The sequence below is a fragment of the Mastigoproctus giganteus genome, chromosome 10 (assembly GCF_048544385.1).
Source record: "Mastigoproctus giganteus isolate SK-2022 chromosome 10, ASM4854438v1, whole genome shotgun sequence".
Classification (NCBI taxonomy): Eukaryota; Metazoa; Arthropoda; class Arachnida; order Uropygi; family Thelyphonidae; genus Mastigoproctus; species Mastigoproctus giganteus.
Window position 1 is genome coordinate 227,565,388 of NC_143584.1, and position 27,064 is coordinate 227,592,451.

General features: G+C 35.3%; 1 protein-coding gene across 1 annotated transcript in view; it reads left to right on the forward strand.

The window, feature by feature from the left end:
- LOC150080004 (TNF receptor-associated factor 3-like) overlaps window positions 1–27,064 on the forward strand; it is a 192,449-nt gene that overhangs the window by 152,396 nt on the left and 12,989 nt on the right. Inside the window, exons 13-16 of the mRNA XM_090383398.1 lie at window positions 3,103–3,165; window positions 4,730–4,789; window positions 12,676–12,927; window positions 25,631–25,843. Coding sequence (XP_090239524.1) covers window positions 3,103–3,165; window positions 4,730–4,789; window positions 12,676–12,927; window positions 25,631–25,843 — 588 coding nt within the window. The remainder of the gene's footprint in view (window positions 1–3,102; window positions 3,166–4,729; window positions 4,790–12,675; window positions 12,928–25,630; window positions 25,844–27,064) is intronic.

Consider the following 27,064-nt stretch of genomic DNA (forward strand, 5'->3'; position numbering starts at 1 on the left):
CCCCAAGATTCAATTCTTTCTACCACTATTTTTCTCATGTAGATTAATAACCTTCTTCCATTGACTGGAAATCATTTGTTGATGCTAGCCCATTGTCTTCCACCTTCCAGTTTAAGAAACTTTGTCCTGCACAAACAGCTTCAACTTCTCAAATATCCACTACTAGTTCCTTAAATGCTCTGAGTAATTTTCCAAGGGGCAAAGATAACTTACTTAATTTCATTCCCCTAAAACTCAGTCCTGTCTTATTTCTCACAAAAAGGATTCTTCTGCTGCTATGCTTATCTTCAATGACACCCAGATTACTAAACGAGATCACTTATCTCTATTAGGAATTATCCTGACTTCTAATTTCCCTCTTGGCATAAGCACATCAAAAATATTGCTTTCTCTCCATCTACAAATGGGTTTTCTCTTTCACTCTCAGCATTACTTTTGTTCTAAACAGCTATTCATTCTGTAGGAGACCTTTGAATTCGTCTGCTGCATGAAATCCGTCCTACCATGAATATTGTTTCCATATCTGGAGAAGTGCCCCATAACCTCTCTCTCAGATTTCTAGACTCCATTCAAAAGAAGGCAATTAGGTTAATTAATGACCCATCTCTTACAAAGTCTCTCCACTGTCTCTAATATAACACGTCTCATAGGTATGCTGTTTCTGCTGCATGCCTTTTCTATAGATACTTACATAAACACTTCTTCTGAATTGGCTTTTATAATTCCCCTTCTCTCTTTCTTCCAAACCAGTCTGAATATATTCCGCAACCAGTCTGAAACTTTTTACTGTCCAGCTTCAAACTCACAGAACCAAACTTACTTCTTCCTCATTTATTCCTTCATCTTCATGTTAATTTTCTGGAACAGCCTCCCTTCACATGGTATCCCTGAAAATTACAATATACAGAAAGTCAAGTCTAATGTCAGGTACCTTCTTTCATCCTTCTTAAGCTTCGACTCATACATGGTACTAAGTACTATAGATTCTAATACCTTTCATGTTTGGAGTTTTCTTAAAAAAAAATTTATTTTATTTTTTTTGGTGATGTTGATGATGATATAGGGTTTTAGGCACGTCAGCAACTTAGGCCATATTGCTCCATATATGTTATGTCTATAAAAAAAAAACTGCAGCTCTGTAAATTGCATTTATTCTATAGTTGATTTGCCTGCTTGCTAGATGAAAAACATTCTCTCCTACAGAGAGAGAACCATGCTACCCTTGCCTGAGACCAAGTGACTCAGACACCTTGTGAAAAAGGCCCATAAAAATTCCTCATATCATCAACTGGATTCGAACTCAGGTCTTTTCCATACAGTGTAGGGAGGAGCATGATTCTGCCATTAGTTGATGCCATTTATGTTAAAATGATATTAGCAACTCATAGATAACAGTATTGTCTCTTATGCTCATGTTAGAGGCAATATAGCTTTCAACCTTGAAAGAAACAAAGTTCCGCCCCGCCCCCTAATCAAATGCACACATGCCTACAATTTTCAAATTTTTTTAACCAATTTTTATAAAGGTCATGGGATTCAGTAACATAACCATGATTTTCCTCTCGGTGGGGGTGGGCATTACAGCTGCAGTTTTTTTTTTACTGAGTTTGTTTCCTGGAGAAGGAGGGATGAAGCCTGGCAGCTGCCTAATGGGTCCACCAAAATGTACAGTATTTTCAGCAACAGTCCTTAACAAACTGCCAAAACCTAGACATATTTCTAATAGCTACCTTGAACACTGAGGGAACCTGAAAGCCTCCATATCTCCTCTGTGTCATCCGATACTTCACTTCAGCCAGTTCTTCAGCTTGTAAGAAATATTTGCTGGCCCCAGTAAAAACTGGTTAATAACTCCCATGACAAACTAAAAGAGGATGACAAATCCTTAATAACCTATGTGGCTCCTCAACTGACCCCTTCTGTACCAAAAAAGCATTTCTTATTCAGTGTTACTAACCTGGAGTTTGAATTTTCTCATTTTATTGATGACACTCCTGGCATTACTATAAACACAGTTAAGATTAAGTTCTTGCATAGTTTACTACCCCTTAAGTTATTTAAGTTTGTTTCCTTAGCTTTTCAAATTTCAAATGAGCTTCCTGCTCATTTGAAACTTTCTACCCTCATTTATCTAGTATCCCATTTTTATACTAGAAAAATTTTCTAGTATTAAAATGGGATACAATCATTATATGAATGATGAATATACAGGTAAATATGGTATATATTCTTATGAAATCATTTTCTCGGGAGAAAATTTTATTGCCAGTATGCCAATAAAGGCTCTTATGACAACCAACAAGAACTCCTGAGATATGTGTAAGCATTACTTTGACCCATACCCTCAGATAAACATGCCTATATTACCCTTGTCCTTGATGATACTGGCAAAAACCCTTGCACCACCTTTGTTCAAATGTATCCTGCCTCTATAGAATTTTTCTACACTTCCCCCCTATACCATTTCATGTATGGCAAAATTCCTGATTTACAGAACACATACTAGATTTAGAGGTAAATTACAAACATTAACTGTATTATTGTTGACTGTACTTCACCAGCCGAAAACAAAATGATAATACACATCAAATTCTAAAATTTCACATTCACTACTCAAAAAATTCACCATTTTCACCGTAGTTTTGAGATGCTTAAATTGAAACTTAACAAAACAGTGATGTGACTTTTTATATGAAAAAATAAAATCTACATATTTTTCTAGTATAAAAATGGGATACAATCATTATATGAATGATGAATATACAGGTAAATATGGTATATATTCTTATGAAATCATTTTCTCAGGAGAAAATTCTTTTGAATATTTGAAGGAAATGCTTATATTGTGATGTTTTCTCATCAGAAATTTATTCAGAAATTCTGATTGTTTTGGATTCTGTAATATTTCTAGAATCAAATCAAATCTCTCTCTCTCTTTCAGTAAATGTTTTAATAAGAACTTTAATTAAGAATAACTTTTACTTGGAAAATTAATTCATTATTGACTTGAATATTTGTTAAACATCTGTACAATAAATAAGCATTCCTGTTCATTTCATCCTAATTATTAATATTCTTTTAACTGTATGCTATTTCTTATAGAAACTGGCAAGAAAATATGAAGTGTTAGAAAAGAAGCTCAAACTGTCAGACACTATAGATAAGGTTTGTAATAATGTGTTATGTCCATTTGCATTACATCAGGATTATATTTAGAAGCTTGCAAAATATTAAATTGTGTTTTATTGGATGCAGTCTTTTATTAATTATTACCATATAGTTTTTCTCCTACTATTATTATTTTAATAATGGTAGGAGCAATAACTACCTTAATTATTTATGAAAGCACCTGATATAATTTGTGTAGGTTATTACTTAGGCTCAAATATAATATAATTGCAGAATAATCACATAAAAATGGCTGTAATTTTTAAAAACGAGATTACTTTATGTTAATTTCAAAGTGGTTGGAGCATAAAGAAGATTCTTATGGGATGAAACCTTAACTCTGCAAAATCAATAAAGAGTAAAAATAATCAAATGGTGCATTGAACTGAAAAGGCAAATACTGAAGTGTGGAAAATAAAGGTAAAGTGATGAAAATGAGGGGGGATTGCGTTGCATTATGTTTTATCACTTCATTAATCCATAAAATTTGGATAAACACAGGCACAAGGTATGCAATATGATGACTAACAGAAGATCACCTGTTTCTTTATTTAAATATTTTTTGTGAGTTACAGTTTTTTTTTAATTTGTGAAATAGACACTGCACCACATTATGTAACCATAATTTAGAATGTCTAATTAATGAACAATATATTTAGGAATGCTATATGTGTCAGTGCTGTGGCACCTTTTGTTGTCAAATATGCAGAAATAAAAATAATAACATTAAAAATAAAAATTTAAAATATTATAATACCAACCTCTTACATTTATGTTGGACACAAAAATCATAAAGAATGAAAACTCCCCGGACTAACAATTTATTTCAGAAATTGAACAGTGCCCTTTTTGTGTCACTTATTCTAATTTAATTAGAATTGTTAAGTTCAGCAATCTTTTACAGTATACATTTCACTATAATGTAGCTTATAACAAGTATTATTTCTGTTCCACGAAATCCACATTACGGAATCGAAGACATACGAGAGAAAAATGGAAGTGAAAAAGAATATTATTGATACTATCGAAGAAAAGAATTTAACATGGTATGGAACATGTAAAACGCATGCAAGAAAGCAGATATCCAAAGACTATTCTGGAATGGATATCTTCAGGAAGAAGAAGAGGAAGACTTAGGAGGACATGGATGGATGGAGTACAGGACAGCCCGAGGTTTAACTGACCAAGACACCTTGAACTGTACTTTATGGCCGGAAAAAATTCCTACCAAAAAATGACTTGTAGGCTGAGGAAACCCATTGTAAATGGAAACACTTCTCTTGAAGAAGAAATCCACATTGTTTCAAAATCACACTGTATTCTAAAATAGAATCAACATAGTCAAGCAGTGCAATTGACTTATAATCACAGTTGTCATTAGAAAATAAATCTCATTAGTTTAAAAATAATTGAGTTTGCAGAAAATTTTCTTGATACACAGATATATTTGTAATATTTTAATTATAAATCTAGAATAACAAATCAGTTAATTTTTATAATAATAAATCGATTGACTGCAATTGATAATTGACCATAATTTTATCGTTTATATGTATTTCAGCAAGGCAGTGATGAAATAGAAGTCTTCAAGTGTAGCAATGTTACAATTCCACAATATCAGGTGAATAAAGAATAGTTTATCATTTTACAATTAATTTGAAATTGGTTTGATGTCAAATCTAGCATTTTGTAATAGAAGTGAGAAGTACTTTTCATACAGAAAAACAGGCAAAAACAAAACAGAATTTGTTCTTGATGATTTGGGCTGCATTGTTTCAAGTATTTTAATGCAGGTATTTTTTTTTTATTATTATTTCATTTTTTACAATATTTGGAATAAGAAAAGCTTTCCTTAACTGTCTGTGGTCTTATTTTATGCATAGTCAGCAGATTAAAAAGGACAAAATTTCTTTCTTTATTTGATCATCTATGGACTGGATTGGATTGTTGGATGCTTTCTTTTAGACAGTGAATTGTGATTACCAGAAAAAGTTATGTCTATAGTTCATTGAGGCTAACTGCTTGAGAAAATTCAAAGGTTGGTTAGATCAGCACCTAGAGAACGTGCAATAGGTTTTTTTTTATATTATTTTGCTAGTAGAGCAAACGCCAAGGGCTTCTTGCACCATATGGTAAATACTCATATCTGTGTAAAATGAAAGTAGTTGGTCAGTGGGGATTTCATGAGCCATTTATTACCATAAATAAATAAATAAATTTTTCTGCTTATACTCTGAAAGAGAATAGGAGAATAGTACTATATTTAGCAGTCGTTTGGGGTAAAACCACAGTCAACTCAAATATACAATCAACTCAAAGCAGCAGCCTGGAAAATAAGATGCAGGATATTTCAGAGACTGCTGGGAATCATTGGGGTACAAGTAAACACATGGGTTGTGTTAGGGTAGCTAAGAAAAAGAACAAGTGCATGTATACTTGCATGTACACCAATGCTAGGAGTTTGGTAAATAAATTTGATGAATTTGAGGTATTGCTCAAAACATCAAAGGCAGATATTGTTGGGATTTCAGAGACGTGGTGTCACACAGATATAAGGAATGCAGAACTGGAATTTTGGGAGTACAATGTCTACAGAAAGGATAGACAGGATAGGAAGGGAGGAGGGGTTATGCTATTAGTTAAGAAACACATAAAATCCAAGGAAGTGAAGCCAGTCGACATCGCTGGACAGTGCAGTGTCGAGTCAGTTTGGTGTGACATAAGCACTGGGAGATCAAAATTGAGAGTAGGAGTGTGCTATAGGCCTAATGACTCTGATGAGTATAATAAGAAACTGTACAGAGAAATAGCGGGCTAGTAAATCAGAGAGTCTTATAATGGGGGATTTTAATTTCCCAGATATTGACTGGAATTTGGGGGCTGGTCACTCACACACTAGCAAGGCTTTTGTGGATTTATTGGATGATTGTTTTCTACATCAGCATGTTTGGGAGGCAACTAGAGGGAGTAATACTCTTGATTTGATTATCAGTAGTGATTCTTCATGCATTAAGAATCTGCAGATAAATGAACCACTAGGTGGCAGTGATCACAGTGTTCTGAAGTGGGAGTTACTCAAAGAGGTAACTACCATTAGGGGTAAAGGGAAGGGTATTGCTTTCGTAAAGGCGACTACGATGGACTGAGACAGTATTTAAATTCTATACAGTGGGATCAACTGATGATGTTACCAACAGCAAATTCAAAATGGGAAGCATTCAAAGAACTTATCTTGGAAGCTACTAGGCTTTACATACCAACTAAAAAATATTGTTCAAGGTTTAGGCCTAAATGGATGTCAGATGAACTAATGAGGCATATGGTAGAGAAGAAAAATGCATGGGATACATACAAATTAACAAGTGACACAGAAGCCTATGATATATACAAGTTGATCTGTAACCAAGTTACAAAGGAGGTTAGGCAGGCGAAGGCAGATTACGAGAGATCCTTGGCAAGGGATGTGAAGAAAAACAGCAAAGAGTTCTTTACTTATGTAAACTCTAGAAGGAAGGGGATGAATCAGATTGATCCACTTGATATCGATGGGTCAACTGTTGATGACCCTGCTCAGGTAGCTAACAAACTAAATGAATATTTTGCATCGACATTCACACATGAGGAGTTATTCAGCGAGGGGAATGCCAGAGGTGTATTCAACTCTAGCAGTAAGCTAGAGAATCTTGTAATAACTGAGAGTAAAGTGGAGGAGAAATTGTTGAAGATAAACACAAGAAAGGCACCTGGGGTGGATGGGATTTATCCAGTTATATTAAAGGAGGCAGCAAAGGAATTAAGCAAACCCTTAGCCATAATTATGAGAGCTTCCTTGGACTCAGGGGAGGTACCCATGGACTGGAGATGTGTAAATGTGACCCCAATTTACAAGGGAGGATCAAAGACTGACACAAGTAATTATAGACCTGTGAGTTTAACTTCTGTTCCCGGAAAATTAATGGAGGCACTGGTTAAAGAAGCACTGCAGGATCATCTAGACAAGACTTCAGTTATAGCTCGGACACAGCATGGTTTTGTTAAGGGGAAGTCTTGCCTGACCAATTTGATTGGATACTATGATGCAGACACAAAAGAACTGGATGCAGGGAATAACTTTGATACTATATACTTGGATCTTAGAAAGGCTTTTGATACTGTTGCACATGTAAGACTGCTGCACAAATTGGAGCAGTGTGGCATTGGAGGCAAATTGCTGCTATAGATAAAGGGGTGGTTGAGGGGGAGAAGACAGAGAGTGGTAATCAATGGACACTGCTCATCGTGGACTAATGTTATTAGTGGAGTCCCTCAGGGTTCAGTATTGGGTCCTTTATTGTTTTCTGTATTTATAAATGATATTGATGATGGTATATCAAGCTTAATGTCCAAGTTTGCAGACGATACGAAGGTTGGCAGGGTTGTCAAGGACACTACTGACACTATGCTGCTGCAACAGGATCTGGAAAGGTTGAGCAGATGGGCTGAGAGGTGGCAAATGAAGTTTAACATTGACAAATGTAAAGTACTACATATGGGAAACAGCAACCCCAGAGCAACGTATCAACTCTGTGGTACTACACTGACAGTGGTAGAGAATGAAAGGGACCTGGGGGTGGATGTGCAGGCAGATATGAAGTTCTCTGAGCAGTGCAGACGGGCTGCAAGAGTAGCTCATGGTGTATTGTCAATGTTTCTAGCAGGGATAAGGAGGTGATTATTCCCTTGTATAAGGCAATGGTCAGGCCACACCTAGAGTACTGTATACAGGCCTGGAGGCCTCATTTCAAGAAGGATGTAGAGCTGCTGGAACGAGTACAGAGAAGGGCAACAAGATTAGTGAATGGAACAAAGGGGTGCTCTTATGAAGAAAGGCTTAAGTTTTGCGAATTACAGTGTCTGGAGACTAGGCACCAGCGAGGTGATCTGATAGAGGTGTACAAAGCCTTGAATGGTTTGAGCATGCTCAATGCTGATGGGATTCTTCCTCTTGCTCAGAATAATCACCTGAGAGGGCATAAATTCAAATTGAGGAAAGACAGATGTAGGATAGATCTGCGGAAATTTGCCTTTAGCCAGCGGGCGGTTGGCAGGTGGAACAGACTTCCATCCCTTGTCGTGGAAGTTGATAGCCTAAATAAGTTTAAGGCTCAGCTGGACAGGTATTTCGAACGAACAGAGGGGTGAAGTGGAAGTGGTTATTTTTTATTTATTTATTTTACTTTATTTTTTTTTTGGCTGATGCTGCAGAAGCTTGCTTTCTTGCATCAAATGCCTCTACTAATGCTAATGCTAATACATATTACTATATCTTTGCATTTGACCACTGTGCAATGGCAGCAACTTAAATATACATTCTACTATATCTTTATATTTGGCCACTGTGCTATGGTGGCCTTCTTAACTGGTTCAGTTATAGTAAACCACCATCTTAACTGCCTTAATGGTAGTTAAGATGGTGATTAACTGAACCACCATCTTAATGGCTTATGATAAACTATGCAATACACAATAAATCCCTCCTTAAAATACCAGAACTAAACTAATATACCTAAAACACTACTATCCTTAAAAAAAAAATCTAATTAGACTGTTTCTTACTGGATAGCATAAAATCTCTGGATAAATTTTTCCCATGTTCAACTATAAAATTAGTATGTAATTACAATATTAGCATTAGTAGAGGCATATGATGCAAGAAAGCAAGCTTATGCAGCATCAGCCAAAAAAAAAAAAAAAAAAAAAAAAACCACTTCCACTTCACCCCTCTGTTCGAAATACCTGTCCAGCTGAGCCTTAAATTTATTTAGGCTATCAACTTCCACGACAAGGGATGGAAGTCTGTTCCACCAACCAACTACCCAATATACTGAGTGGACAGATATCATAGGATACATACCTAGTAAGAGGTAGGCCCAACTTTTGTCCAGATAAGGGCAGTCACACGGAGAGGCATTGAGTCCACTAGTTCACAAAAGCATTCCACAGGTATTTCCATCCATGCTTGTTGCACCGCTGCCCATAATTCCGTCGCATTCCTGGGTGGAGGATCCAAAGCTCGAATGGACCTTTCCACAGCATTGCAAAGATGCTCCACAGGATTCATGTCCGGTGAATGGGTAGGCCATTCCATGGTGGTAAAATCTGTGGAATGCTCTTCAAAACCATGTTCTAGTCACCACGGCTCTATGGGGAGAGTCCATTGTCCTGCTGGGAGAGTCCATTGTCCTGTGGGTGCATGATGACCATTAAGGGATGCAGATGGTCTGCAAGGATGGACATGTAACCTGGACTGTTCAGAGATGCATCTAGACCAAGGGTCCCCAAACTGTGGCCTGCAGGCCGGATCCAGCCCACAAAAGAATTTTATCTGCCCGTGGATGTTTCAATTAGATCGTAAAAATTAATGTTTATATTAGATCAAAATAAAATTTATGAAAAACACATTTTGCAGATTATTTTAACATTCATCAGTTGATTAATAGTGTTGACACCTTTGCGTCGTCAACTTAGTCTTGTATATTAATTCTGTTATTTCCACTCAAAAGTAACAAGTCAAGATAAACAGATTATTTTAATGATGTTTCTTTGAAACATCGTTAAAATAATCTATTAATCTTGACCCTATCATTAAATAGCAATAGGCATTAGAGACAGTAATTAGGGATTTCCTAATCCCTTGCCAGCCTGCACACAACCCCGATGTCCAGACTATGGGAGCAAAGGTCACCCTAGGCTTCCACTACACAAAAATTCCAGATCCAGGATAAAACCTGACACCAGCAGCATGGTCTGATGATTGATATTGGAAGATCCTGAACCAGCCTGAACATGAACTCTGATATCCAGAGTATAGGAGCAAAGGTCACCGCTGGCTTCTACTATACAAGAACCCTGGATCCAGAATAAAAACACGATAACTATTGGTTAATTGAGTTAATAACTATTGGATAAATAACTATTGGTTAATGGAGTTAATCCCTCTGCCATAAATTAACTGCTGGCAGTCCGTATGCACATAAAGTTTCTGGTAGCATTGGCAAAACGGAGGCTATCGGCAGGTATGAATTTAATCTCTTTGTATTATCTTAGATTTCCTGTTTTCTATTGTAACAGCAATTCAAAACTTAATACTTTGGAATCGTAATTTTCAAATTGAATTACTGGTAATTGCAACATCCTAAAATATTCAAATTTGTATCCCTCTCTGTTCTCCCCACAACATGGTTCGATGATGGGTATTGGTAAGATACCCGAAACGTTTTCTTATTAAACTATATTATAATTAATAATATAGTTTTATATTATAATATAAATCTATAAGTTTTATATTGTTAATTTCATGTGATATAAATATCTTTATGTTAAAATATTTCATAAAATTTTAAGATGTGTCAGTGCTTACTTACTTCAGTATTCACAAGTAGTTTTTTTTATTCCATTGACTCCATAAAAATCATGTCGAAAAAAAGAAACGTTGATGCTGAGTGTCGTGAATTGAGCGGTGGCCAATTAATTACTATTTTGCACTGCTCAATGATACTTGCATGTGTCTTATTTGCAATGAAGCCTTGTCAGTGTTCAAGGAATATAATGTGAAATGTCACTACACCACAAAACATGCCTCAAATTGTGATAAATTTCAAGGGGCTTTGCGGCAGAAGAACTCAAAAGAACCTTGAACAAAAACATCAAGAACTCCAAGAACCTTTACAAAAACACCAAGAACTCCAAGAACCTTGAACAAAAACATCAAGAACTTTTCAAATCAACAACAGAAGATGAGAACTTTTACTGATCAAAATTTATTTGAAATTAGAGCTAGCTTTGGAGCCTCCCAAATCATTGCTGAAGGAGAAAGGGTCTTTACAGATGGAGAATTTGTAAAACGAATTTGTTTGACAATTGCAGAAGTATGTCTTGAGAAAGTAAAGAATTTTGCATCTGTAAGTTTAGCTTCAGCTGTAACAAGAATTGAAGATTTAGGAGGTGATGTTCAAAATCAACTTCTAAAAAAAGTTCATGAATTCACACATTTTTCAATAGCAATTGATGAGAGTGAAGATACAAGCCATACAGCTCAATCACTAATTTATATCCAAGATGTAAATCAAAATTTAGCACTAACTGAAGAGGTAGTTGCATTAAAAAGCTTGAAAGATACAACAGGTGAAAATATATTTTTGAGTATGTCAGAAGAAATTGACGGCCTCAAATTGAATTGAGATTTGCTATTAGCAGTTCTGACGGATGGCACAAAAATATGGTTGGTATTAAAATTGGGCTCATGGGTCAGCTTCATAAATATCTTGAGAGTAAAAATATTTTTTAAAAAAATGGAATTTCATTGTATAATTCACCAGCAGTCTTTGTGCAGAAAATATTTGGGTTCAGTCAAAAAATATTCAGTCACATCAACTGTAATATCAACAGTAAATTTTATTCGCAAGACTGGTCTGAATCATCGGCAATTCAAAACTTTTCTTGAAACTATTGAGGCTGAATACAGCGATTTGTTGTACCACACTGAAGTATGATGGTTGAATCGCGTTAACATGTTGAACCAATTTTTTAAATTTAGGATCGAAATAGATCTGTTTATGAACAAAAAATTGAAACCTGTTCCGGAACTGTCAGATCTCAAATGTGGAACCTTGCCTTTTTAACAGATATATGTGAACACCGGAATTTTCTTAATATGAAACTACAAGGATGAGACAAACTTGTCAATGAATTGTATTATAATGTCAAAGCATTCAAAACAAAACTGGAGTTATTTAAAAGTGAACTATTTCGGAATAATTTTTCACATTTTCCATGTTGCAATAATTTATCTAAAAATATGCCTAGTTGTAATTTTTCCACTTATGTGCCAATTTAAAGATACACTTTGGATCTTTATATTGGCACATTTTGACATTTCAGATGCTTAATTATTATAGGATCCATAATTTTTTGTGGGTTGACCCCCATAAATTAATGTCAATAATTCTATTCCTGTAATTTATTATAAGATGTCTAAATGTATGCCATTAACAGATGTTTGTTGGTATTGGATTATACCACAAATGTCTGGTATTTCAATCAATTTGTGCATAAATAAAAAAAAAATAATAATAATAAAAAGACAATCTCTACATTAGCAACATTTTACAACTGTTCTCATCTAGACAAAAAATATTGAGGAGCACAAGTGAAAGTAATAATAAAGCTTGTGTTCTAAATCAGTGATTGATTTTTAGTATAGTAATAAGAATTAAGCCTTTCTGGTGTTCTTAATCTAAAAGCTTGAACATGTTGGATGCTTGAACTTATGTCAGGCCTAAAAATATATAAAATTTATTGTAATAATAATATAGTAAATATGTAAAGAAATGTAACCAAGAACATGACTATAAATATAAATAAATTTTGAAAATAGTAAACTTAATTAACTTGATTTACTTAACTTAATTTACTTTAAGTTAATTTACTTAACTTAATTTACTTAACTTAATTTACTTTTCCTTTCAGATAAAAAATGAAACCACAGAGCAACTTCCAAATGGACAGATAGAATGGAAAGTGCATAACTACTATGGAAAGAAGAAATACAATAGAGAAATACCCTACCTACTCTCATCTCCCTCTTATAAGTTTAATTATAACTTAGGAATGTGCCTTTATCTTAACCACTACCATGGCCTTCTGACTCATTTCTCTGTAGGAGTAGTATTATGGAAAGGCCAGTATGATAACAGTTTGCAATGGCCTTTCAGTAAAAAGGTAAAATAATGATGTAAAAAATTTGCTTAATCCTGAATAGGAGAATCCTAGTCTGTGAAAATTAGTGTTTTTATATATTGAATTTACCTATTTATCATTCACATTAGCATAATTTCCTTTCTTTGTGTGGGTGGAATAAGAGAGGCTTCAAGTTATATCAAAGAGATGTATTTTGGATTCTCCTTGAATCTTCAATAATCATGTCCTGTACTCATGTTAACACATTTGAAGCAGCTTGCATTCTTTGTCTATGCAAATTCTGACTGCTACTGTTCTAATGGCTTACACTAGCCAAATGTTTTAGCACTAGCATTAGTAGAGGCATACAATGCAAGAAAGCAAAGTTATGCAGCATCAGCCAAAAAAAAAAAAAAAAAAAAACCTCCCATTTTACCCCTCCATTCATTCCAAATGCCTGTCCAGCTCAGCTTTAAATTTATTTAGGCTATCAACTTCCACAACAAAAGATGGAAGTCTGTTCCAGCAACTGGCTAAAGGCAAATTTCCACACATCTATTCTACAACTGTCTTTCCTCAATTTAAATCTATGCCCCCCTCAGTTTCTTAATTTACATATTACATTTTACTTGTTTAAATATAAGATCAATATCATACCATTATTGTAGGAAATCTTGACCCAACGCTCGCATCACACTGATCCGGTTAATATAATATAAAATCTTTAAGTATTAAAACGCAAACATATCCCTATTAAAGGATTGTTAAATTGTGATATTATATAAAACTAAACTTGTCTTCAATTCAAATAGTCTGCTAACTGCTATCAAGGAAGAGCCAAGCACAGCCGATGCACATCAACCTACCAGAAACTAAACTCATCAGCAATGATAGACCAGAAGGAGAAGACAATTGTCAAACTGTATTAAAACTATATTAAATTAAAACCATATTAAAATATCATTAGGCTAAACTTCTTAACACATGACCAGGTATTTTGGTTGTAAACCGTGCTCACAAGAAGTAACGAGTTAAAACAATATCCACTCTCTTATACTTTAAAATAGGCGCATCGCGACAAGATTATTACTGTTAACTAATGTGAATTGTGCCATTCACACATGCGTGTGAAGGTCCACGAGTCCAAAATAGTATATAGTCTCCGTACATTTATAGAATAACAGTTTAATTTCATTTCAAGTGTTTCAACAATTAGCAGTTTTATGTATTCTTTCTGTGAATTTATTACTTTAGCTTTGTTAAACAGAAAAACATTGTTCTCCTGAATGGCGTGAAAGGAAAGTTCAGATGCACCTGTCCTTTTCGCCCTCACAGATGCCTTGTGTTGTTGTAAATGCATCAAAAGATAATTTTGGGTAGAACCGATATAAAAGGAGTTGCACTCCCCACAAGCAATGTTATAGACAATATTGGTTTGCTCCATGTTAGAGACTGAGGTTGGTTTCCTTGCCCTCAATATTGTCTGAAGTTTACTTATCGGTTGTGCAACTATTTTGAATTCTGTTTTTAAAAATGTTAATAGACTGCTCATACCATTGTTGTACATAAGGAACTTTAATAAAATATTTATGTGTGGTGTTTTTAATCACCAGAACCAATTCGGATTTTAGTTTCGCCTGTCGTTGAATGTTCCTAATTATACCTAGTGTATATCCCCTGTTTAAATCTTGTTGTAAGTTCCCTGAGTTCGTCATTAAGGGTTTCTTGTGTCAAACTGTATCTATATGCATTGTGAAATTGGTGAAAATGATACTCCTTTTATAAGTAAAAGGGTGGTAGCTCAAGTAATGTAAAAATTTCCCTGTATTAGTAGGTTTCTGATATATTTTAAAGTGTATGTTATCATTAATCCTTCTTAATGTAAAGTTAAGAAAGTTTATAGAGTTCTCACTGGATTTTTCTTGTTCCAAATGTAAGTCTTGTGTGTACATTATTAAAAGAACACATAAGATTATTTACGTTCTTTTCATGTGAAATAACAAGGATATCATCATTACGTTTTATGTATATTATATAGAATTCTTTATAATTCAGTGTGCTATCATTCTACTAAACTAGCAAAACGTTTTACAAGCCTTGCTCTATAGTATATATAATTATTTATAATTTAGTGTGTATTTTGCCAAACTTGAAGAAGATGAGCATGATTTTATTTAGTGATAAGTCAACTTTTTATCACAGTTGGTTAATATCATATTTGAAATATACATAACTTAAGAGGTAGTGAAAATCCACTTTTTATTTTTTTTTTCATCAGTCCAAAACCTTTGTTTTTGAATCATTTATCATTATAGAATACAGGCAATTCCCATATAACACAGTACTGCTACAACATGGTTTCACTCTAACACAATTGATAAATTGTGGCAATCCTCACACAACATGGTACTTATACAACATGGTTTTGCTCTAAAATGATTAGAGAATTGTGGCAAACCTTGCATAATACGGTATTTTTGAGCTTTTGTGCAGGGAAAAGCTCTGCTATTATGTTGGATGTCATTTTTCAACATTTCTATTATTTTTTGTGAATCCCCGCTTTTGGCTCGCTATGCAAAGTCGTTATGCGAAAAAAAAAAAAAAAAAAAATTAAGAAATCCTCATATTTTATTTTGTTGGGAAATCTGCCTGTTGTGCTATTGAACTTGTGGAAAAAATCTGGATTTCAAAATTTTATTACTATTGGATAACATACCAGGCCATCCAAATGTTGAAGTAATGTTCCTAACATTTAATACAACTTCTTTATTTTACCTTTAAATCTCATTACAACAGAAAATCGTTACAATGGATTTTCGAAAAAAAATTGATTCCGAATCTATTGAAGTGATGGAGGCATAGAAACAATTTTTCAATTGTGGACTGTATCGGAATCATAGTTTTATTGCTCGTGCATGTTGGGAAAATGTATGGCCAGCAGTTCATTCAAGAAATATGGTCGAAAACAGAATAGGTGCAATAGTGGAATTTGCTAAGTCGGTGGGAACAGAAGAGAAAGTTTTGATGATATGACTACTGAAGACCTTCAAGAATTGCTGGTAGAAAAAAAGGCTGGTGAAGCGGATTTGGTGGAAATGGCATCAGGGGTGAACCAAATCAATTCAGAGCATGATAGTGCAGATGAAAAATCTGAACTTCCAAATTTTACACTAAACAGTATACAGAAAGGCATAAACTTAGCCAAGCAATTAGAATCTTATTTTTTGAATGCAGATATTTCAACTAAAAAGAGCACAAAGTTCAAAAGGTTCAAAAGGCAGCTTCAAAAATGTTAGTTCCGTACAATGAAATCTACAAAGATCTACTAAGAAAAAGAAAACAAACCCTGATTACTGATTTTTCAAAGGGAGCAGAAGATACATGAAATCCATCAGTGGACCAGTAAATCAAAGAGTCTTATAATGGGGGATTTTAATTTCCCAGATATTGAATGGAATTTGTGGGTTGGTCACTCACAAACTAGCAAGACTTTTGTGGATTTACTGGATGATTGTTTTCTACCTCAGCATGTTTGGGAAGCAACTAGAAGGAGTAATACTCTTGATCTGATTTTCAGTAGTGATTCTTCATGCATTAAGAATATGCAGATAAAGGAACCACTAGGTGGCAGTGATCACATGTGCTGAAGTGGGATTTGCTCAAAGAGTAAAAAACTAAGAAATATTGTTCAAGGTTTAACAATAACTAATTGTTAAACCTTTTTTTTTTTCAATTGTCTAATTCAACTAATTAGACATGTGACAGAGAAGAAAAATGCATGGGATACATTTAAATTAATGGGTGACATGGAAACCTATGATAGATACAAGCTGGTCTGTAACCAAGTCACAAAGGAGGTCAGGCAAGCAAAGGCAGATTATGAGAAATATTTTGCAAAGGATGCAAAAAAAAAAAACAGCAAGGAGTTCTTTACCTATGTAAATTCTAGAAGGAAGGGGATGAATCAGATTCGTCCACTGGATATTTATGGTTCAACTGTTGATGATCCTGCTCAGGTGGCTAACAAACTAAATGAGTATTTTGCATCTACATTTGCACATGAGGATTTATTCAGGAAGAGGAATGGCAGAGGTGAACTAAAGTCTGGCACTGAGCTAGATGATTTTGTAATAACTGAGAGGAAAGTGGAGGAGAAATTGTTGAAGATAAACATAAGAAAGACACCTGGGATGGATGGGATGTATCCATTTATATTAAAGGAGGCAGCATAGGAAGTAAGCAAATCCTTAGCCATAATTATGAGAGCTACCTTGGAATCAGGGGAGGTACCCATGGACTGGAGATGTTCAAATGTGACCCCAATTCACATAGGAGGATCAAAGGACAATGCAAGTAATTATAGACCTGTTAGTTTAACTTCTGTTCCTAGAAAATTAATGGAGGCACTGGTTAAAGATGCACTGCAGGATCATCTAGACAAGACTTCAGTTATAGCTCGGACACAGCATAGGTTTGTTAAAGGGAAGTCTTGTCTGACAAATTTGATTGGATACTATGATGTGGTCACAAAGCAATTGGATGCAGGGAATAACTTTAATATCATATATTTGGATCTTAGAAAGGCTTTTGATACTGTTGGACATGGAAGACTGCTGCACAAATTGGAGCAGTGTGGCATTGGAGGCAAATTGCTGCTATCGATAAAGGGATGGTTGAGTGTTAGAAGACAGAGAGTGGTAATCAATGGACACTTCTCTTCATGGACTAATGTTATTAGTGGAGTCCGCAGGGTTCAGTGTTGGGTCCATTGTTGTTTTTTGTATTTCTAAAGGATATTGACGATAGTTTATCAGTCATAATAACCAAGATTTCAGACAATACGAAGGTTGTTAATGACACTAATGAAAATATGCTGCTGAAACAGGATCTAGAAACAGGATCTTGAGCAGATGGGCTGAGAGGTGGAAAATGAAGTTTAAAATTGATAAATGTAAAGTACTGCATATGAGAAGCAGTAATCCGAGAGTAATGTATCAACTCTGTGGTGCCACACTGTGCAGAAGTAATTGTGCAGGCAGATATCAAGTTTTCTGAACAGTGCAGACAGTCTGCTAGAGTAGCTCATGGTGTCTTGTCAATGATATACAGGAATTTTTCTAGCAGGGATAAGGAGGTGATTATCCCCTTGTATAAGGCGACGATGGTCAAGCCACACCTTGAGTACAGTATACAGGTCTGGAGGCCTCATTTTAACAAGGGTGTAAAGCTGTTGGAATGAGTACAGAGAAGGGCAACATGATTAGTGAATGGAACAAAGGCTTAACTTAAGGCAAAACTTAAGCCTCTCTTATGAAGAAAGGCTTAAGTTTTGCAGATTACAGTGCGTGGAGACTAGGCACCTGTGAGGTGATCTGATTGAGGTGTATAATGCCTTGAATGGTTTCAGCATGCTCAATGCTGATGGGATTTTTCCTCTTGCTGAGAATAATCGCCTGAGAGGGTATAAATTCAAATTGAGGAAAGACGGTTGTAGGATAGATGTGCGGAAGTTTGCTTTTAGCCATCAGGTGGTTGATTGCTGGAACAAATTTTCATCTGTCGTAAAAGTTGATAGCTTAAAGAGACACAAAGCAGAACTTGACAAACATTTGGAACGAGGGGATAGGTGAAATAAGGGTTTTTTTTTTTTTTTTTGGGCTGTTGCTATATAAGCTTGCTTTCTCGCATCATGTGCCCTTGCTAATGCTAAAGGCAAACTTCCAGAGATCTATTCTGCAACTGTCTTTCCTTCACTTAAATGTATACCCCCTAAGGTTCATAATCTGAGTAAGAAGAAGAAGAATCCCATCAGCATTGAACTTGCTCAACCCATTCAAGGCCTTATACATGTCAATCTGATCACCTCGCGTGTGCCTAATCTCCAGGTGCTGAAATTTGCAGAAATTAATCCTATCTTGTTAAGAGCACCCCTTTGTTCCCCTCACCAGTCTTGTTGCCCTTCTTTGTACTAATTCTAGCCACTCGACATCCTTCCTAAAATGACTTCTCCAGACCTGTAAACAGTATTCAAAGTCGCCTTAAATACTGTTTATGGGTCAACAGGTTACAGGTTTACATGTGTTTCCAAGGTTGCCTGACCATTGCCTTGTACAAAGGAATAATCACCTCCCTGTCCCTGCCAGCAAAATTTTTATATATCATTGACAAGACTCCATGACCTGCTCTGGTAGCCTGTCTGCACTGATCAAAGAACTTCATATCTGATTGCACAATTACCCCCAGGTCTTTTTCACTCTCCACTTTCCTGAGTGTACATACCTACTGTGGTACTACACAGTAGGTATGTTTCTCTTGGGTTACTGCTACCCATATGCCATACTTTGCATTTGTCAATGTTAAACTTCAGTTGCCACTTCTCAGCCCATTTGCCCAATTTATCTAGATCCCGTTGCAGTAGCATACTGTCTTTACCATCGTTAACAATCTTCTAACATTTGTTTCATCTCCAAACTTGGACAGTAAACCTGATATACCTTCATCGATATCATTGATTAATACACAAAACAACAATGTGCCCAACACCGAACCGAACACTAAAAACTTTAGTCCTCGCACTCTCTTTATTTACCACTCTCTGTCATCTCCCACTCAACCATCCCTTTATCATTGTGACAACTTACCCTTAATGCCATACTGCTCCACTCCAGTTTGTACAACAGTCTTCCATGTGCAACACTATCAAAAGCTTTCCAGAAATCCAAATACAGCAGGCCCTTGTATTAATGCGGTTCACTTTAAGCTGATTCGCTATAACGCTGTTCTTATATTATAACCCGTATCTGACTATAACTGCTCATCATGGACTAATGCTATTAGTGGAATCCCTCAGGGTTCAGTGTTGGGTCCATTGTTGTTTTCTGTATTTATAAATAATATTGATGATGGTATATCAAGCTTAATTAATGCAACCAATGCAGTTACATTTTCGAAGAGTTAATAATGGCCGATAAGAATGAAAAAGCAAAGTCTGGGTGCAGTCTGAAGACTATAAATGAAAGAAAAAGACTGATTTTGAAAATTAAATTAGGCGTTTTGAAGTGAATCGATTCCCGTCAACGACAGACGGATGTGTGCCATAATTTAGGACTTGCTAGTTTAACTGTAAGAACAATTATAAAAAAATAAAGAATTAATTTAGCAGCGGGAAAGACAGCTGTTCCACCGTAAGCAACCAGGGCTAGACCAGTTATTAGGATTGAAATGGAAAGACTTTAACTAATTTTATTGAAGATAATATCCAAATGCAGAATTCAGTTAAGTTAAATATTATAAAAAAAAAGAGAGAGAGAGAGAGAGAGAGAGAGAGAGAGAGAGAGAGAGAGAGAGAGATTAGTCAATATAATGATCTGAAGAAAACTTACCGAAAAAAAAAAAAAAAATGTGGTACCATTTAAAACTGGTAACAGCTGGTTGAATAGATTTAAAATCTAGGGAGAAGCCACAAGTACAGATCAAGGAGCCGAAACTTTCAAAAAAGAACTTGTTAAAATTATTGAAGAGGGGTATTATGTATTATACTTCTCAACAAGTTTTTAACATAGATGAAGCAGGACATTTGTGGAAACAAATGCCTAAAAGAAGTTTCATATTGAAAGAAGAAAAAAACATGCCAGGTTTCAAAGCAGCAAAGGTTTGGGTGGCTTTATTGTTGGGTGGTAACGCTGCAGGGGATTTAAAATTAATACCCCTTTTAGTTTATTTAGAAGAGGGCCAAAGTTCAACCCAAAATCGACACATTTTTCATGATTAAATTCATCAATTAAATTAAATCAATTAAAATTAATTTAGATCAATTAAATTCATGATTTTAATTGGAATTTTAAGTTTAATTTTGATACGTAAGTAGTTACCACACAATTATATACGTATGTAATGCAGAATATTTTATATGTACAAATATTTGAATATTAAATATTTTAGCATTAGCATTAGTAGAGGCATATGATGCAAGAAAGCAAGCTTATTCAGCATCAGCCAAAAAAAAAAAAAAAAAACACCACTCCCATTTCACCCCTCCGTTCGTTCGAAATACCTGTCCAGCTGAGCCTTAAATTTGTTTAGGCTATCAACTTCAACAACAAGTGATGGAAGTCGGTTCCACCAACCAACCACCCGCTGGCCAAAGGCAAATTTCCGCACATCTATCCGACATCCGTCCTTCCTCAATTTGAATTTATGCCCTCTGAGGTGATTATTCTGAGCAAGATGAAGAATCCCATTGGCATTGAGCATGCTCAAACCATTCAAAGCCTTATACACCTCTATCAGATCACCTCGCCGGTGCATAGTCTCCAGACTCTGTAATTTGCAAAACTTAAGCCTTTCTTCGTAAGAGCAACCCTTTGTTCCATTCACTAATCTTGTTGCCCTTCTCTGTACCCGTTCCAGCAGCTCTACATCGTTCTTGAAATGATTATTTCCTTATACAAGGGAATAATCACCTCCTTATCCCTGCTAGAAAAATTCCTGTATATCATTGACAAGACACCATGAGCTACCCTTGCAGCTCGTCTGCACTGCTCAGAGAACTTCATATCTGCCTGCACAATTACCCCCAGGTCCTTTTCATTCTCCACCACTGTCAGTGTAGTACCACAGAGTTGATACGTTGCTGTGGGGTTACTTTTTCCCATATGTAGTACTTTACATTTGTCAATGTTAAACTTCATTTGCCACCTCTCAGCCCATCTGTTCAACCTTTCAGATCCTGTTGCAGCAGCATAGCGTCAGTAGTGTCCTTAACAACCCTGCCAACCTTTGTATCATCTGCAAACTTGGACATTAAACTTGATATCCCATCATCAATATCATTCATAAACACCGAAAACAACAATGGACCCAACACTGAACCCTGAGGAACTCCACTAATAACATTAGTCCACATTGAGCAGTGTCCATTAATTACCACTCTCTGTCTTCTGCCACTCAACCATCCCCTTATCCATAGCAGCAATTTGCCTCCAATACCACACTGCTCCAATTTGTGCAGCAGTCTTCCATGTGCAACAGTATCAAAAGCCTTTCTAAGATCCAAATATATAATATCAAAGTTATTCCCTGCATCCAGTTCTTTTGTGACTACATCATAGTATCCAATTAAATTGGTCAGGCAAGACCTGCCCTTAACAAAACCATGCTGCATCTGAGCTATAACTGAATTCTTGTCTAGATAATCCTGCAGTGCTTCTTTAACCAGTGCCTCCATTAATATACCTGGAACAGAAGTTAAACTAACAGGTCTATAATTACTTGTGTCAGCCTTTGATCCTCCTTTGTGAATTGGGGTTACATTTGCACAACTCCAGTCTATGGGTACCTCCCCTGAGTCCAAAGAAGCTCTCATAATTATGGCTAGGGGTTTGCTTACTTCCTTTGCTGCCTCCTTTAATATAACTGGATAGATCCCATCCACCCCAGGTGCCTTTTTTATGTTTATCCTCAACAATCTCTCCTCCACTTTCCTCTCAGTTATTACAAAATCATCTAGCTCACTGCCAATGTTTACTTTACCTACATCATTCTCCTTCCTGAATAACTCCTCATGCGTGAATGTAGATGCAAAATACTCGTTTAGATTGTTAGCCACCTGAGCAGGATCCTCAACTGTTGAACCATCAATATCCAGTGGACCAATCTGATTCACCCCTTTCCTTCTTGAGTTTAAATAGGTAAAGAACTCTTTTCTGTTTTTCTTTGCATCCTTTCCCAAGGATTTTTCGTAGTCTGCCTTTGCCTGCCTAATCTCCTTTGTGACTTGGTTACAGACCAACTTATATCTATCATAGGCTTCCATGTCACACATTAATTTGTATGTATCCCATGCATTTTTCTTCTCTGCCACATGTCTCATTAGTTCATCTGACAACCATTTAGGCCTAAACCTTGAACAATATTTCTTAGTTGGTATGTAAAGCCTGGTAGCCTCCAAGATTAGTTCCTTGAATGCTTCCCATTTTGAGTTTGCTGTTGGTAACATCATCAGTTGGTCCCACTGTATAGAATTTAAATACTGTCTCAGACCATCATAGTCGCCTTTACGAAAACAAAAACCCTTCCCTTTACCTCTGATGGTAGTTACCTCCTTGAGTAAATCCCACTTCAACACACTGTGATCACTGCCACCTAGTGGTTCATTTATCTGCAGATTCGTAATGCATGAAGAATCACTACTGATAATCAGATCAAGAGTATTGCTCCCTCTTGTTGCCTCACGAACATGCTGATGTAGAAAACAATCATCCAATAAATCCACAAAAGCCTTGCTAGTGTGCGAGTGACCAACCCACAAATTCCAGTCAATATCTGGGAAATTAAAATCCCCCATTATAAGACTCTCTGATTTACTGGCCCACTCTATTTTCCTGTACAATATCTTATTATACTCATCAGAGTCATTAGGCCTATTTTGACCGACATTTGTCCATCTTTTCACTACCGTTTATTATTGATTAGGAAATATCCTATGGCACCCGACCGCAACTTACAAATACATAGGTTACTTTATGGGAATGAGGAGCTCGGTTAACGCAGATTCACTTAGCGCTCTGTTTTTCTGGAATGAATTATCAGTGTTAAGCGGGGGTCACCTGTATATGATATCAAAATTGTTTTTTGTATCTAGTTCCTTTTTTGACCACATCATAGTATCCAATGAAATTCTGTTGGACAACACCTCCATTTAACAAACCCATGCTGTATCTTAACTACTACTGCAGTCTCAGTCTTGTATATGATCCTGCAATGCTTCTTTAATCGGTGACTCCATTATTTTTCCCAGAACACAAGTTAAACTAACAGGTCTATAGTTACTTGCCACGTTTTGAACCTCCTTTGTAATTGGGGATACATTTGCACACCTTCAGTCCATGGTGACCTCCTCTGAGTCCTAGGAAGCTCTCATAATTGTGTCTAAAGGTTTGCTTACTTCCCTTGCTGCCTCCTTTAATGCAACTGGATAGATCCCATCCACCCCAGGTGTTTTTTTTTTATGTTTAACTTCAACAATTTCTCCTCCACTTTGCTCTCAGTTATTACAAAATCATTTAGCTCCCTGTTAGAGTTTGATAAACGTCTGGCATTCTCCTCCTTGAATAGCTCCTGAATAAACTTATGACATTGTTTATTCCAAACACCCTTCTGTTCTACTCTTAATTTTGTCCCAGGCTCGTTTTATTATTTTGATTACATCTGAAATATGGAATTCTTTCCAAAATTCTTTAAGCGTTGGACCTCCCTCCTAATGTGTTGTCCTAATTAGCATATCAAATGTCTCCTGAAGACAGTGTGCTGTAAATGTTAAAATAATGCTCTGGTCCATTGGCTGCAAAAGTGGTGTCACATTTGGTGGCAAAAAAATAATTTTAACAGATTTTAACAAAATTGATTATTTTAGCAAAAGATAAAATTGATTATTTTAGCAAAAGACAGCAAAAATGAAGAGCAACTCTTTGTAATGTCAGCATGGTAACGTCTTTATATTATGTGAGTCAGCAAGATGCTGTCGTCTGCCTACAGAAATGCATGCACTGTCGTTCTGTATTGTATAGCTACATGGTTGGTTCAAAATCCTGTATTTATGAAATTTTTTAGCAATTAATGTTCATATTTTCGATTTTGTTGATACTTGACAAAAAACTCATAAAGCTGGAACTGCCTTTATTGGTATACTATAAACAGAAGTCAAAAAATCTAAAAACGTTTTCCATAAAAACTTGATAGAGGTAGCATGATCCCCCCCCACCCCATTGCACCAAACTATGGTGATTGCTAATCCCATTTCTTTAAATTCAAAAACAACAGTAAATGGGAACATATCCAGTTATTTCTGAGATATGATATTTATCCTCCACAAAAAAAAAACAAAAAAAAAACAATATAAGTGTGAAAATAATCATATGTATTTGGCAAAATTTTGACCCATATTTCTGAAAATGCAAAATTTGAAAATCACTTGAAACAGTAAATATAAGTTTCTCGTACTACTTTATCAGTCATGTCATAATGGCAAATTAATATGTATTGGTATTCAGGAATCTAGCAGTGAATTTAGCACTTGTGATTTGTCATAATTTCATTCTCACCTTTGTTGTTTCTGTTGAACAATATGCCACATCTTTTTTCCCAAAAATATTCATAAGTAATAACTTAATTAAAACTAATTTAAATTATCCAAATTTTATAATAACACAAATGAAAATAAAAATGTTTCACTTACTGTTTTAGGTATGATAGCTGACTAGTGATTAAAATTTTAAATAAAATTTATAATATATCAGGGAAGTTAGTTTTGAGGCTATAGTTTGAATTTAAAAATTTTTAAATTTTGTAAGTTGAAATGTAGTTCTTGTAAATAAAAAAAAAATTTGATATTTAAAAATTTAACTGATCTTCAGATTGATGCTTAATCATTATAGTTTCTAAATTAGTAATGGAATGATTCAAGGAAGCAGCCAGATTTTTTTTTTTTTTTTTTAATTATGAAAAGACTTTTTGGAACATTTTACATATAGCTGTGCATGATGTCACTTATATATATTGCATAGGTTATATAAAATATTGCAAAATCTACCATTCAATTAGAATTTAATTTAAAGTAGAATTATTCACCCTATCTTGAATTGTCTTTGGAATTTAAATGTAAATCTATAATTCATTATAATGTATTAATAATAATTTAAAAGAAATCATTTTTCATCTCTATTTATATCTTGAATATTCTTTACAGCTGACAATTAACTTAATAAACCAGAGAGATGGAAGAGACCATTTCCAAGTATCAGTGGATCCCATCTTACATGGATTGGATAAGGATTATTTTCAACGACCACTAGATTTAAGAAATGATGGATTTGGCGTTACGAGATTCCTTGACATAAATAAAGTTGATGAGTTTGACAGGAAATATATTTCTAATAATGTCATAATCCTGAGGTTGTTGGTGAGTATTGAAGTATTAATGTTTTTGTGAGTATTGAAGTATTGATATATTTGTAAGTATTGACACATGCAAATCTTGCCAAAGATTTGTGTGTCTGCAATTCTACCCACCAGGTACGATATGAGGGATTACTGAAAGCTTTGTGGATTAAATCAGTATTAAAGGATTCTGCAAGGAGATTTTATCAGCATGGACTGTACTCGTACATAGAAGGAATCTATTTTATAGAGACAGTATGCATTTGAACATGGTTGGTGCAAGGGTTTTTGCCAGTATCACTGAGGACACTTTAAGGGTTTAGGGAAAATGTTAGTTGTTGGGGGGGGGGGAAAGAAGGGCGATACACATACATTTATCTGATAATATGGGTCAAAGTAATGCTTGCACACACACACACTCAAGAATTCTTGTTTGTTGTTGCAACAGCTGATGTTGACAAGATGTTCTGAGGGTGGAAACATTTCAAACAACAGGAAGATGGGGGGAAAAGCCTAGGGGAAAAAAGCCTAAATAACTTCAAGAGATATGTCAGTGTGGTAAACTATAGAAGATTGCATAGTATTCACTGTAATATCGAGACTGTTGTCAATACAATGGATAAATTCTAACTCCTGGTTAGAAAAATTAATGCTGATTTAATAGGGCTAACAGCAATGTGATGCTACCTGGAAATTGGGATTGATGGATTGTATGGGTAACATATTAAGGAAGATAGAAAAGGTGAGTGGGATCAAGCTTCTTATCAAAAGCAGGACAGTACGAAAAGAGTTTTTTTGCTGAGTTAGAAGTTCATCTGCCAGCAGAGAATCTGTGTGGTGTGAGTTAGTTGGAACCAAAGGTATAATGACAGTAGGAGTAATCTACAGACCAGAGGATTATGAAGAGTATGAAGAGAGTTTCTACATGCAGATGGAATGGGCAAGCAAGCGTGAATGTCTTATTATGGGCAACTTCTGCCCCTAATTGATTGGAATAAGTCGAAAGGAAACAAATTTTTAAAAAAACTAGATGACAAGGAGAATTGGCATACCTTATTTAATGGAGTTATTGGAATAGAATACTTGATTTATCTGTTAAATAAGGTATTCCAATTCTACTTTTCAATTAAAACCCAGAACTTAAGGTTATCCACAAAATAATTATTAGTTATAAACGAGATGTTTGTTATTTGTACCAGCATGTTAGAGAAAATACTAAGGATAAGAATATGACCTCATCATT